This window comes from Podarcis bocagei (genome assembly GCF_964188305.1).
Source record: "Podarcis bocagei genome assembly, chromosome: 2".
Classification (NCBI taxonomy): Eukaryota; Metazoa; Chordata; class Lepidosauria; order Squamata; family Lacertidae; genus Podarcis; species Podarcis bocagei.
The window spans coordinates 15,415,693-15,429,949 of record NC_138126.1 but is presented as its reverse complement, the minus strand read 5'-3'; the positions used below and the strand labels follow the sequence as shown (position 1 = coordinate 15,429,949).

General features: G+C 48.2%; 1 protein-coding gene across 2 annotated transcripts in view; it reads right to left on the bottom strand.

Moving 5' to 3' along the window:
* Window positions 1-14,257, bottom strand: part of NOTCH4 (notch receptor 4) — a 76,878-nt gene that overhangs the window by 28,881 nt on the left and 33,740 nt on the right. Inside the window, exons 1-5 of one of the 2 annotated variants that reach the window (XM_081181736.1) lie at window positions 10,508-10,796; window positions 8,638-8,713; window positions 5,746-6,014; window positions 4,478-4,816; window positions 3,670-3,792 (exon numbers count right to left, since the gene is read on the bottom strand). In XM_081181736.1, coding sequence (XP_081037862.1) covers window positions 3,670-3,792; window positions 4,478-4,816; window positions 5,746-6,014; window positions 8,638-8,713; window positions 10,508-10,550 — 850 coding nt within the window. In that variant the 5' untranslated portion in view covers window positions 10,551-10,796. Of the gene's footprint in view, window positions 1-3,669; window positions 3,793-4,477; window positions 4,817-5,745; window positions 6,015-8,637; window positions 8,714-10,507; window positions 10,797-14,257 lie in introns of those variants that run through there. The other variant, XM_081181735.1, reaches the window with a different exon arrangement.

Below are 14,257 nucleotides of genomic sequence, written 5' to 3'. Positions count from 1 at the left end.
CCAGGACTCCTAGATCCTTTTCACATGTACTGCTCTCAAGCCAGGTGTCACCCATCTTGTATTTGTGCCTCTCATTTTTTTTGCCCAAGTGCAATACTTTACATTTCTCCCTGTTAAAATTCATCTTGTTTGTTTTTCCCCAGTTCTCTAATCTGTCAAGGTCGTTTTGAAGTGTGATCCTGTCCTCTGGGGTGTTAGCCACCCCTCCCAGTTTGGTGTCATCTGCAAATTTGATCAGGATGCCCTTGAGCCCATCATCCAAGTCGTTGATAAAGATGTTGAATAAGACCGGGCCCAAGACAGAACCCTGTGGCACCCCACTAGTCACTCTTCTCCAGGATGACGAGGAACCATTGATGAGCACCCTTTGGGTTCGGTCAGTCAGCCAGTTACAAATCCACTGAGTGGTAGCATAGTCAAGACCGCATTTTACCAGTTTCTTTACAAGAATATCATGGGGCACCTTGTCAAATGCCTTGCTGAAATCAAGGTAGGCTACATCCACTGCGTTCCCTTCATCTACCAGGCTTGTAATTCTGTCAAAAAACGAGATCAGGTTAGTCTGACATGACTTATTTTTCAGAAATCCATGCCGACTATTGGTGATCACAGCATTCCTTTCTAGGTGCTCACAGACTGTTTGCTTAATGATCTGCTCCAGAATCTTCCCTGGTATTGATGTCAGACTGACTGGGCGGTAATTATTTGGGTCCTCTCTTTTCCCCTTTTTGAAAATAGGGACAACATTTGCCCTCCTCCAATCTGCCGGGACTTCGCCTGTTCTCCAGGAATTCTCAAAGATGACTGCCAGTGGTTCTGAGATCACATCTGCCAGTTCTTTTAATACTCTTGGGTGCAGTTCATCTGGCCCTGGAGACTTGAATACATCTAAACTAGCCAAGTATTCTTGTACTATCTCCTTAGTTATTCTGGGCTGTGTTTCAATCAAAGTGTTGGAAGGGACCTCGAGGGTCCTCTAGTCCTGTTGTTGTCGTTTAGTCGTGTCCGACTCTTCGTGACCCCATGGACCAGAGCACGCCAGGCACTCCTGTCTTCCACTGCCTCCCGCAGTTTCGTCAAACACATGTTTGTAGCTTCGAGAACACAGTCCAATCATCTCGTCCTCTGCCGTCCCCTTCTCCTTGTGCCCTCCATCTTTCCCAACATCAGGGTCTTTTCCAGGGAGTCTTCTCTTCTCATGAGGTGGCCAAAGTATTGGAGCCTCAGCTTCACGATCTGTCCTTCCAGTGAGCACTCAGGGCTGTTTTCCTTCAGAATGGAGAGGTTTGATCTTCTTGCAGTCCATGGGACTCTCAAGAGTCTCCTCCAGCACCATAATTCAAAAGCATCAATTCTTCGGCGATCAGCCTTCTTTATGGTCCGGCTCTCACTTCCAGACATCACTACTGGGAAAACCAGGGCTTTAACTATACGGACCTTTTTCGGCAAGGTGATGTCTCTGCTTTTTAGGATGCTGTCTAGGTTTGTCATTGCTTTTCTCCCAAGAAGCAGGCGTCTTTTAATTTTGTGACTGCTGTCACCATCTGCAGTGATCATGGAACCCAGGAAAGTAAAATCTCTCACTGCCTCTAGTCCAACCCCCTGCAAAACAGGAATGTCAGCTAAATGGCTGTCCAACCTCTGCTTAAAAACCTCCAAGAAAGGTGAGTCCACCTACTTCTGAGGGAGATGGATCCACTGTGGAACAGCTCTTAGCGTCAGAAAGTTCTTCCTGATGTTTAGTCAGAACCTCTTTTCTTGGAGTTGAAGCCTTTGTTTTTATCCTACCCTTTGGAGCAGGAAAAAACAGCTCCACCTTCGATGTGACATATTTGAAGATGGCTATCATATTTCCTCTCAGTCTCCTCTTTCCCAGGCTAAACATACCCAGTTCCCCCATCTGTTCCTCATAAGCCTGGGTTTCCAGGTCATATTGGTTCCCTCTGTCAGTGTTGACAGCACTGTGGTGATTTCACAGAATGTTCATAAACAGTCCGGATTCTGAAAGGGGTGGAGTGAGCTCAAACTGCATACAATAGGTCAGAGTCAATTAAGTCTTACTCAGAGTAGACCCGCTGAACTTAACAGAACTAACTTTGCCGTGCACATTTATTTCAGGGGGTCTACTCTGATTAAAGGGACATGGGTGTTGCTGTGGGTTAAACCACAGAGCCTAGGACTTGCCGATCAGAAGGTCAGCAGTTCGAATCCCCGCCACGGGGTGAGCTTCCGTTGCTCAGTCCCTGCTCCTGCCAACCTAGCAGTTCGAAAGCACGTCAAAGTGAAAGTAGATAAATAGGTACCGCTCTGGTGGGAAGGTAAATGGTGTTTCTGTGTGCTGATCTGGTTCGCCAGAAGCAGCTTAGTTATGCTGGCCACATGACCCGAAAACTGTACGCCGGCTCCCTCGGCCAATAAAGCGAGATGAGCGCCGAAACCCCAAAGTTGGGGGTTTACTCTGATTAAAGTTTAATTGAATACCACCCATCAGATAAGGAGCCGGTCATCTGCTTGTCACCTTCCTTCCTATGAAGGTGACAACAAACTATGGTAGGGCTCATAGCTCATAGCTCAGTGGTGCAGCACATGCACAAGACCCCAGGCTCAGTTCTTGCATCGCTAGATAACAGGGCCACCAGTGGTCTGATGCAGTCAGCACACAGCGGCTTCTGTGGATGTTTGGGCTGCCCTAGGGTCCTGAAGTTTGCAAACAACATTCTCAACAGCGTCAGCAACAGGATGTTGACAAACAGTGCAACCGCTGTCAGGGAAGTGAGAGGTCAATGTGGCTGGGGAACATCCCTACTTAATGCTAAACCACATGTGCTTGCTGTTTCTCAGCTCAGAAGGCTCTCGCCAACCCATCACAGGGTGTCTCTGCGGATTCTGCTTCTCAGGCGACCATTAGGCAAGTCGCTTTCCTTTGATAGCCAGACAGCTCCTTTTACGCCTAATTCAGGAAGCTGGGAGCTTCCTGGTTTCCTTGTTTACCCGTTAAGAGGCTGGCGGGGCAGGATAGGTAGCTTTTTAATGAGATTATGACGCTATCTGTTTTATTTCTGATCCCTTTCCTAACATGGCATTTGCTCCCCCCCCCCCCTTTGATGTTGCCGCCAACTCACCAAGACTGTGTGTCCCATGAGCATTCAGCTGCTCCCCTGAGATCTATCCTTGGTCAGTTCAGAACCCATCACACAATACCACTGCTCCCCCCCTTACTTCATAAACAATTATTTCATAAAACTGATACAGTGCAAGAAAGAAAACCCCTCAAAGCATTTTACAAAACCGTTTGAGCACTGCGACGTTTCCTCAGGGTGAGGGAAAGGGCCAATCTTTGAACACAGAAGGTTCAATTGCTATTATCTCGGGGTGGGGTGGGGTGGAATGTTCCCTTTCTGAAATCCTGGAGAGCTACTGCCAGTCAGTGTAGACAGTATGGGGCTGGAAGACTGACTTGGTATAAGGCAACCTATGGTTGGTTGGTTGGTTGGTTGGTTGGTTGGTTTTTAATGTGGGGAGGACCACAGCTTGGGTAGAACATCTGTGTTGCATGCAGACAGTCCCAGGCTCAATTCCCGACATCTCCAGGGAGGGCTGGGAATGTCCCCTGCCTTGAAACCTTGAAAAGCTGCCAAAGATGGCGGTGGGAACATGCTGGTACCTCACCTGTCCAACCCGGCAGGCAGTGGCAAGTATATGATGCCACCCCATCCTGGCAGGTTCCCCCGTTGCGGCACTGATGCCCAATGCAGTCGTCTGGGTTCACCTCGCAGTATTGACCTGTGTAGCCTAGAGGGGGGAGAAAACAAATTCATGGAGGATTCGCTGGGAAGGTGGACAGGCCTTGGTTCTGATGCAACAGGGCCCTCTTCAGGTACTTGTGCGGAAGCAGGCCTACAGCCACCATTTGCTCTTGGCGGCCATCTTAGATGGTAGCTGTGGTTACCTGCAGGGCCGCATGAACCATTAAGCGAAATAAGCCCATGCTTAGGGAGTTTTCCATTTAATAATAATAATAATAATAACACCTGGGGCGTCCTGCACCCCCTTCCTCTGTCCCTGGGTAGACTTTAAAGCCAATAGTATATATGCTGGTAGTTGCCCAGAGGGCCTGGGGAAACCCAGTCAGATGGGCGGGGTACAAATAATAAATTATTATTATTGCTGCTTCATACTTCACATTCTGTCCCCCAACGTTAGGGGAGAGCGTGAGTAAAAATGAACATATTAGTGAAAACAGCACACACAAAACACATTACTTTAGGGTAAAACCGCTTGCAGAGTTGAGTGCAATTCACAATAATGAATTTCCGCGTGCATTTCTTAAAAAAAAAAAAAAACTCCGAAATTGCTGCAAAAACATGGAGGGTTGAATCAAAGCTTGGACAAATGAGCACTGAAATTTAGAGATCCTTCTATTCCAAATCCAGGCAGAATCCACGGATTGGGTTTATCAACCTCGTCTGTTTCTTACCTGGGGGACACAGGCAGCCATGGTATCTTTCATCAACAGGGTGGCAGGTGCTACCGTGGAGGCAGATCTCCGGGGAACAGGGTCCCAGACGGTACTGGCAGAGCGGACCCGTAGAACTGGGTGGGCAAACGCAGCGGAACGAGCCAATGTTATTAATACAGCTGCCTCCGTTGAGGCAGGGGTGAGGGTCCCTAAAGCACTCGTTGACATCGTGCTGGCAAGTGTGCCCTTCGAAGCCTGGCCGGCACTGGCAAACGATGACCGGGTAGGTGATGACGCAAGTCCCGCCGTTGGCGCAGGGATTCGCCGGGCAGAAGTCCATCAGCTGGCAGTTCTTCCCTGGAAGCAAAGCCAAACGTGTAAGCCAACCTTCTTTCCCAGCTTTTTCCTCCCCTCTGGCTCTCACAAGAATGTAAGGTTAAAGGTCAATGCAATTCAGCATCCTGTTTCCGACAGTAGTCACCCAGATGGCTTTCAAAGGAAGCACGGCGTCAGAAGTGCCGCAGCAGAGATCATACTTTGCGCAGCTAAAGGGTTAACTCTGTTCTTTGTTACATTCAACAGGCTAAGAGCGGAAGGCGCGAAGGAAGTGGCAACCCCCAAGCTGCTGTGCTGGGTGGAGAAGGTTGCCACACCCCACTCCCACCCCCAGCCAGTGCCCATGTAGGCATAGGGTGAAGGTGCTGCTTAGCTGCCAGGCAAAGTGGCATGACCTTCCCCGAAGTAAGGTGTGCTTTGATTGGCTGTGTAGTTCTATGGGAGTTTTCCTCTGTATGTTTGGTTGAATGTCTCCCTGTGACGTGCAAGGCCTGAATTAAAGAGAACAAAACCTCTCTGTTCCTTTCTCCTCAGATTATACACTGTTTCTGTTAGGATTTATTTTCTCTGTGGACTCCGTCTGTCTTATTAAGTGAAATTGCATACAAAAATGCGTAAGCTAAGAGAAATTAGCGCTTAAAATACTAATGAACTTTTAGGAGGAACTTAAAAAGAAAAAAAAGAATTGCAAGCTGATGTGGAATTGTGGGTAGCTGAATTTAAGACTGGAGAAATGATAAAATGAGAGAAACCGAAATTGATACATTCGCCCTTATAGCGCATCCTGGACTGTGAGTTGCACCAAGCTAAATTCTACTCAAGAGCATTGGAATTAATGGACCTAAGCTAATCACGTCTGTTGATTGCAGTGGGCCTACCCTGAGTTGATTTCCCAAACAGAAGCCACGTTTGTGTGTGTGTGTGTGTGTGTGTGTCTTCCTTTGCCATACCTGTCCACCCTGGCAAGCACTGGCATCGATACTCTTTCCCGGAGAGCCAGTGGCACGTCCCCCCATGTTGGCAGGGAGAAGGGAAACAGGGGTCTCCAACCACCCCCTGGCATTCCTCCCCAGTGAAACCCGGAGGGCACAGGCACGTGTAGGCCGGGGCGTTTGGGGGAAGAAGGGCCGTGAGGGAGCAGGTGCCCCTGTTCTGGCAGCGCCCAGGTATGCAGGGGTCCACAAATTGGCATGTCTCTCCCACGTAGCCGGCGAGGCACCTGGCAAGGCAAGAAGAGAAAGAAGAAAAGTTAGAGAAAGGATAAACTTCCCTAAAGCACAAAAAGCTCTAGTGTAGCCTGAGTCCGAGCTATATAGTTGCCAGACAGTCATTTGTTTTGGGTGCTGAGGGTTGTTAGGAGACCACTATTCCCTTCAATTCCCAGAGGAGATGACCATTAAACCACTCTGGATGGAAGAAAAATTAGTAAGGAAAGATAATAAGAATATATAGATGACTTGAGAAGACTGTAGAATGCAAAGATTAATGTAAATTGTATAATGTGGAGGAAATCGAGTGGGGGTGGAGGGAAGCGGGAGGAGGGAGAAAAGAATAATATGATGGATTGAGGAAATATATATGTAAAAGTATGGGGGGATGGGGAGGAAATGGTGTTGGCTTTGGTACATTTGTAATGTAATATGTGAAAATCAATCAATCAATCAATCAATCAATAACCAACCAACCACTCTGGGAACTGTAGCTCTGGGAGGAGAAAGCAAATGGAAAACTGCTTGGAGCTGGGTTTTCTAGGCACAGCAAAAGCTGAAGTATAGACAAGCCCTGAGAAGAAATAGGATTTGTTGTTGTTGTTGTTGTTTTAAATATCTAAAGGCCTGTCACAAAGTTTGTGATTTCTCCTGCTCAGGAGGGTAAGACTTGAACCAATGGATTCAAGCTCCAAGAAAGGAGATTCCGACTAAACATCAGGAAGAGCTGGTGGAGAACTGGTGGACTCTGCTTCACTGGAGATTTCAAAGCTGAGTTTGGGTGGCCGTCTGTCATGGATGCTTCAGTTGAGATCCCTGCGTTGCAGGAAGTTGAACTAGGTGACTCTCAGGGTCCCTTGAAGCTCGACAAATTCCGTGTTTCTATTATTCTCTTAGGGGGAAAGGTGGCCTCTTGATAAAAATCACAGAACTGTAGAGCTGGAAGGGACCATGAGGATCATCGATTCCAACCCCTGGCGATGCAGGGATATCTTTTCCTAACGTTTTGACATGTTTAACAAACTACAGTTCCCAGCATTCCTTGAGGGAACCCATGACTGCTTTAAATGTATGGTGCTGATGCAGCCACATGCAGTGGTACCTCAGGTTAAGAACTTAATTCGTTCTGGAGAACCGTTCTTAACCTGAAACTGTTCTTAACCTGAGGTACCACTTTAGCTAATGGGGCCTCCCGCTGCCACTGCGCCACCGCCACACAATTTCTGTTCTCATCCTGAAGCAAAGTTCTTAACCTGAGCTACTATTTGTGGGTTAGCGGAGTCTGTAACCTGAAGCATATGTAACCTGAAGCATCTGTAACCCGAGGTACCACTGTATTCAAAAAAGGGACCTTGGAGGTCATAATATGCTTAATGTCGGTTCAGGACTTGCTTTCAATATCAGAGCTCAGTCCCTGGCAGAGGGGCAAGAAGGAACATGAAACCTTGAGTGACTCTGAGCCTGTGCAGATTACCTGCTCGTCGCTCACTGGATGACATTGAATCCAATTACTATCTCGGGGTGGGGGACATTGTTGGGGGGTAGCCTCTGTGGTGGGGGCTGAGTCCTGGGTCGTTTGCACTAGATGTATGTTGGCGGGGGTGGGGGGAACTGGATCTGTCCATTGGGGAGCATCTTTATCTCCCCCACTCCCTATGGGGCAAGTTTGACAGTCGACTGGGCAGGGCAGAACCGGTTCCCTGAGCTCCTGGCAGTGGAGCTGTTGTAAATTGTTAGGAGAGAAAGGGGAAAGTCGGTGCGGTGCAAACGCATTCTCAAAAGTGCCAGATTAGCTCTGCCGGTTTATACTGCGCTGACCTCAGTACGGCCTTGCCCCTCTCCTTCCTGGTAACGGACAGGAACTCCACCACTGGGGAAGCCGGAAACCCAGTGCAGCCCCACCCTCCTGCCATCCGCCTGCCTGTCAATCACCTGATGTCGCAGTGGCATCAAATGAAATCGAACGAAGCCAGGGGTACAGTCCAGGCTTCTGAGCCCAGAATACCTCGTTGGCACCCGCACAGCCCGGAGTTTGGCAGTAAGAGCCAGCTTTCATTTACCCCTCCCTGCCCGCTCCAAAACCCAGCCTAAATTTGCATTCAGTGTCTATAAACAGCCCTATGCAAACTCTAGGTGGTGTTTTGGGCTCGGAGTCTTTCGAGTACCTAGCAAAACGCCGCCGGCTGCTTCTCAGCCTAGTCTACATCGCAGGGCTGTCATGATGGCAAAAGGAGGTGGCGTAGGAAATGCTGTGTTACATCACCCTGGGCTAATTAGAGGAAGGGCAGGTGGGAGGGGGATAAAAGAGTAACAAAGGCTGAGTCATCCTTCGCATAGTTCGATTCTAAGAAAGGGAACATCGTCCTGGAAAATGTACTCTCTCTTGGGATAATTTAAACTCCTTGCCCCTTTATCCAGTGGCGTAGCGTGGGTTGTCAGCACCCGGGGCAAGGCAAGTAATTTGCGCCCCCTAACCCGTGGATTTTAGCAGGGGGCAGAGAGCTGCAAGTGCGAGCGCGCCCCCCCAGATGTTGCGCCCGGTGTGGCCGGCCCCCCCTGCACCCCCCACACTACGCCACTGCCTTTATCCCAGACACATTATTTATTTCCTTATTGTGAATCCTGAAAACTTACAGGCAGGAGAAAGTCCCATTGGTGTGACTCAAACAGATGCCTCCATTCTTGCAGGGAACCTGGTTGCAAGACAGACCTGGCCAGGAGAGAAAACAGAACAAAGAGATGGTTCAAGTCCGTGGGATTAATTCATATAAACAACAGAGTTGTTGTGAATCTGTTTCTGGGCTGTGCCATTTTAGGCTCAGCATGATCAAATACTCTTCCAGAATTTTTAAAATATTCCTGCACTTAGAATACTAGCATGCCAGGGGGGCAGTTTCAAGCACAGTCTTTCTCCCTGAGATGCTGGATTTCTACACCCGGGGATTTTTATTTAGTTTTATTGGTATGGAGCAACATACAGTTACATCAGTTGCCTCTACCTGTAGTTTAAAGCAGTGCAGCCTGGAAAGAGGCTAAGCCAGGGCCCAGGCCGGTCCACTGTCCCTCAGACCTTGTGGGGAGCCGGACTATATTTTGAAAAATAATAATAATGGACGAATTCCTATGCCCCACAAATAACCCAGAGATGCATTTTAAATAAAAGGACACATTCTACTCATGTAAAAACATGCTGATTCCCGGACCGTCTGTGGGCTGGATTTAGAAAGCGATTGGGCTAGATCCGGCCCCTGGGCCTTAGGTTGCCTACCCATGGGATAACCGCTTCTTTTGCTGCTTTGCATGAAAACTCACACAAAGGGAGAGAGCACGGCTGTGGGATAGAGCACATGGCTTGAGGGTAGATGGCCCTGGGTTCAGCTGTTAGTAGCTCAAAGGATATGAAACAGGAGGAGCTGTCACTGGTTACACACAGTAACCTGATTCACAGCTCCTTTGCCACAATTCCAGTTCTTCAATTCATGCTTTTTACGTCAGGGAGGAAGAACCTGTGGTATTCCAGAGCATGTTGCTGGACTCCAGCTCTCATCAGCCTCAGCCAGCATGGCCAGTGGTCAGAGATGATGGCGAATTGCAGTCCATAATATCCAAGGGGCTACAAGTCCCCCTCCCAGTTTGCTTTACATATACCTATCCAATGAGCAGTAGTGATGTATGGAAGTGAAAGCTGGACCATAAAGAAGGCTGATCAGCCAAGAATTGATGCTTTTGAATTATGGTGCTGGAGGAGACCCTTGAGAGTCCCATGGACTGCAAGAAGATCCAACCTCTCCATTCTGAAGGAAATCAGCCCTGAGTGCTCACTGGAAGGACAGATCCTGAAGCTGAGGCTCCAATACTTTGGCCACCTCATGAGAAGAGAAGACTCCCTGGAAAAGACCCTGATGTTGGGAAAGATTGAGGGCACTAGGAGAAGGGGACGACAGAGGACGAGATGGTTGGACAGTGTTCTCGAAGCTACCAGCATGCGTTTGACCAAACTGTGGGAGGCAGTGGAAGACAGGAGTGCCTGGCGTGCTCTGGTCCAGGGGGTCACGAAGAGTCGGACACAACTAAACAACAACATCCAATGAGCAAACCTAAGTGTGGTTTTGCACATATATGTGTGCAGTGTGACCACACGTACAAACATGCAAATGGAAACAGTTATGCGTACACAAATAAGCCACACACTGCCCCCAAAAGCCACATCAACTGCATACAAAAATGTATAGATAAATGGTGCTTCCGGTTGCCAACGTTTCAGCCCTTCTCTGCAGCTGTGCGTCTCTCACGGCAGTTGGATCTAGAGCAATTTAGCAGCTGATAGCATCACTCTCTGTACCAAGACAAACACTGAGCTTTGCTGTGGTCAGATCAAATTGCTGGCAAAGGCACAGTTGCATAGATGGGCTGAGAAGTTGGGAACTTTCCCCGGCTGAAATCCAGCGAGGATGAAGGATTGAACCCCTTCCACCTGCCACAGGTTGGCTAACTTAATACTCACCTTGAGCGAGTGGAATCAAGGCCAGCAGCAGCAAGCGATCCATCCTGTTTGAAGACCACCCTACAGACCCCCCCCCCCGCAACTTGCTTTCCTTTCCGTCCAGAAGTGAGCTCAGAAGGAAGAACCCAGGCGTCCGGGGAAGGGTGTCAAAAAGCGAAGCCAAGATTGTGGAACAGAACCGGATCAAGAGGTGGCCCTTGGGTGCCCCCCACCCACAGAGCCCCCCCTATCTGCAGATGGGCTGTACGGCTGTGCAACGGATTTCTCCCTGTCACCCCCACCCCCGCCCTGCTTAAAGAACGAGGGACATCCTGCCGTCTCTGTACTCCATTGTCAAAGGTTTCCTGCCCCACACAATGCATGGGAGGAGAAAGGTTTCCTGTTACCCAGGGAACTCTCGTCAACATGCAAACAGGGTGGGGAGAATATGGGGTGGCGGGGGGGGGGTGAGAGGACAACCCTGGAGGGGGCACTGCACCCAAAAGAACATGGCACTGTGGACTAAGGCATTAGAGGACTTGCTGCAACCCTGTGCTGAGAAGAAAGGGAGGCCAACACGACTGCACCTCACTGCCAGGCAAGAAAACTCTTCCCATCATGGGCAAATGTTGCACAAAAGCTGAAGCAATTTGGTTTTGATGCAAGAGACCCAAGTTCGAATTCCAGCCCTCTAGTGCAGTTGTTGTTGTTGTTTAGTCGTTTAGTCGTGTCCAACTCTTCATGACCCCATAGACCAGAGCAGGTGGGAGTCCTGTCGTGACAGTCTTCAATAAAGACCAAGCCTACTGGCTGCTGTTTTGCTCTGGTATTCCTGGCTGGTTTTTTGTCTAAGGGAGCCCTCAGATTTCAGTTCAGTGTCCCATATAGTCCAGCATCCTGTTCAATGGGCAAACAGGTGGCTCTGGAAAACTCTCCAGCAAGACCTAGGCACAAGAGCATTCTCCCCCCCCCCTTGTGGTCCACAGGCTTCAGATGCATCCCTGCCTCCAACAATGGAGGCAGCCATCATGGCTGATAACCATTGATAGCCTTAAGGTAAAGGTAAAGGGACCCCTGACCATTAGGTCCAGGCGTGGCCGACTCTGGGGTTGCGGCGCTCATCTTGCTTTACTGGCTGAGGGACAGCTTCCGGGTCATGTGGCCAGCATGACTAAGCCACTTAGCATGACTAAGCGAACCAGAGCAGCGCACGGAAATGCTGTTTACCTTCCTGCCTGAGTGGTACCTATTTATCTACTTGCACTTTGATGTGCTTTCGAACTGCTAGGTTGGCAGGAGCAAGGACCGAGCAAGGGGAGCTCACCCCGTCGTGGGGATTCGAGCCGCCGACCTTCTGATCGGCAAGTCCTAGGCTTTGTGGTTTAACCAACAGGGCCACCTGCATCCCTTTTATTGATAGCCTTACTCTTCATGAATTTGCCCAGTCCTCTTTTAAAGACATCCAAGTTTATCATTGCCTCCTGCGGGAGTGAGTGCCACAATTTAACTATGCCCTGCATGAAGAAGTATTTATTTTCTTTTATCTGAGCTTGTGGATAGAAGCTCCAGTCCTTTCTTGGAGACTTTTGCAGGGGGTTCTCCAGCTAAGGGATATCCTGCCATCTCATCTTCAGCTTGGGATGCTGTTGGGTTTCTTCCAGTGCAGCTTAGTCTAAGATAAACGAAAGACTTAGATAAACAGGATGAGCTTCGGAAGAGACCCGCTATATCATTGTGATTTGAGGAATAGCTGGAACTGTTGCAGTGGCAAGACGACGATGTTAATACATCAAAAGCTGTGCAGATAGCATTGCAGACAAGCACCTTTGTTATTGAACTTCATGAAGCGGTTGAGCAGAGGGATGTATCACAAAGCATCTATTTTTATCCCCCCCCCTTTTTTGGAACAGTTTTATTCGAGTTCGGGATTTTTACATACGTTATATTATCTCCTTCCAATTTTTAAATTTCCTGTACAATTTTTTCCTTTCCCTCCCCCCCATATCCATTGGAAGGGTTCCAATAATTATCCTCAGCCATGCTCATGGGCATAGTGTCTTTAGTTTTCATCAAATGTCATTTGTTCCAGTAGTTTTTATCCATTGAAGGTAGGGGTTCTTTATTGTGGTGGACTTGATGTTGTTTCCTGTGACATGACTGTGACAATGTCTGACTGAATAAGTTAAAACAAATAACTATTCCATGCCTCTACTTTCCATTTTTCTAATCTTGAAGTTTCTTTTTTGAATCCTTTTCGTTTGTCGATACTCAATCTCTCATTGTAGCCATACCCTCTAATTTATTCAAATTTATTCAAATTTAGCTTATTGTTTTTTTCTTCCAATATCATTCTATACGTTGCCCAGTCACCTTTTGCATCTTTCCTTTTTACAGCCGTGGCTTCTATCGGAGAGGTCCGATCCGGAGAGGTTCCAACAACATCTTGTATTTCTCCTAGATCTTATAAAGAGATTTCCTGATTATATGTTTTTAAAAGCCCCTGTGCGCCTTTACCTTATTGTAAACTAAATATGCATGCCAGCAGAAATGGTTATCGAAAACCTCTAGGTCTAGCAAATCTGTATCTTTGAGTATGATCCACTCCCTGATTGCAACTCCAGTCTTAGACTCCAACTCCCATCCACCAGCATGGATGATGGGAGTTGAGGCATTGAGGGGCAGGCAATATCTGGAGGGCCACAGGTTGCCTATCTTTGGTCTGAGATATTGAAATACTCTGATGGCCTAGGGCATTGAATTTCAACTGGTCTCAGGTGGGTTACTACAGCTACAGCAGCAGCAGCAGCAGCGGCGGCGGCGGCGGCGGCGGCGGCGGCACACAAACGGAGTAAGCCCCATTAAACACCAATAAACTTCTGACTAGCCATGTAAACCACTGTACTGTAAGTTACCGTATTTTTCGCTCTATAACACGCACCCGACCATAACACGCACGTAGTTTTTAGAGGAGAAATATCTGTAGGCATGCCACCCGTAGGCATTCCCTCCATAACACACACAGACATTTCCCCTTACTTTTTAGGAGGAAAAAAGTGAGTGTTGTGGTGCAAAAAATACGGTAATTGTTCAATGAATTCTTAACTGAGTGCCAGGCTTCGAAATTTCTAAAAATTGCATCCGTTGCTCCACCCACTGGTCACTACTGCCATGTGGCCCTTGGAAAGCTGACCATAAAGGAATGTGGCCCTCAGGCTGGAAATAGTTATCCATCCTGGAGCGCAATAAGGAGCCAGTCAGTCAAGCAAAATTGCTTTAGCAAAATTGCGGGTTAAATACTTAATTCGTTCCGGAGGTCCGTTCTTAACCTGAAACTATTCTTAACCTGAAGCACCACTTTAGCTAATGGGGCCTCCTGCTGCCGCCGGAGCACAATTTCTGTTCTCATCCTGAAGCAAAGTTCTTAACCCAAGGTACTATTTCTGGATTAGCGGAGTCTGTAACCTGAAGCGTATGTAACCTGAAGTGTCTGTAACCCGAGGTACCACTCCTTCAGAACCCAACTCTCCTCAAATTTTTTGCTTCTGAGCCTCTCTAGATATAGCAGGGAGCTGCTGCCTGTACAGTGGTACCTCAGGTTAAGTACTTAATTCGTTCTGGAGGTCCGTTCTTAACCTAAAACTGTTCTTAACCTGAAGCACCACTTTAGCTAATGGGGCCTCCTGCTGCTGCCGCGCCGCCACTGCGCAATTTCTGTTCTCATCCTGAAGCAAAGTTCTTAACCCGAGGTACTATTTTTGGGTTAGCGGAGTC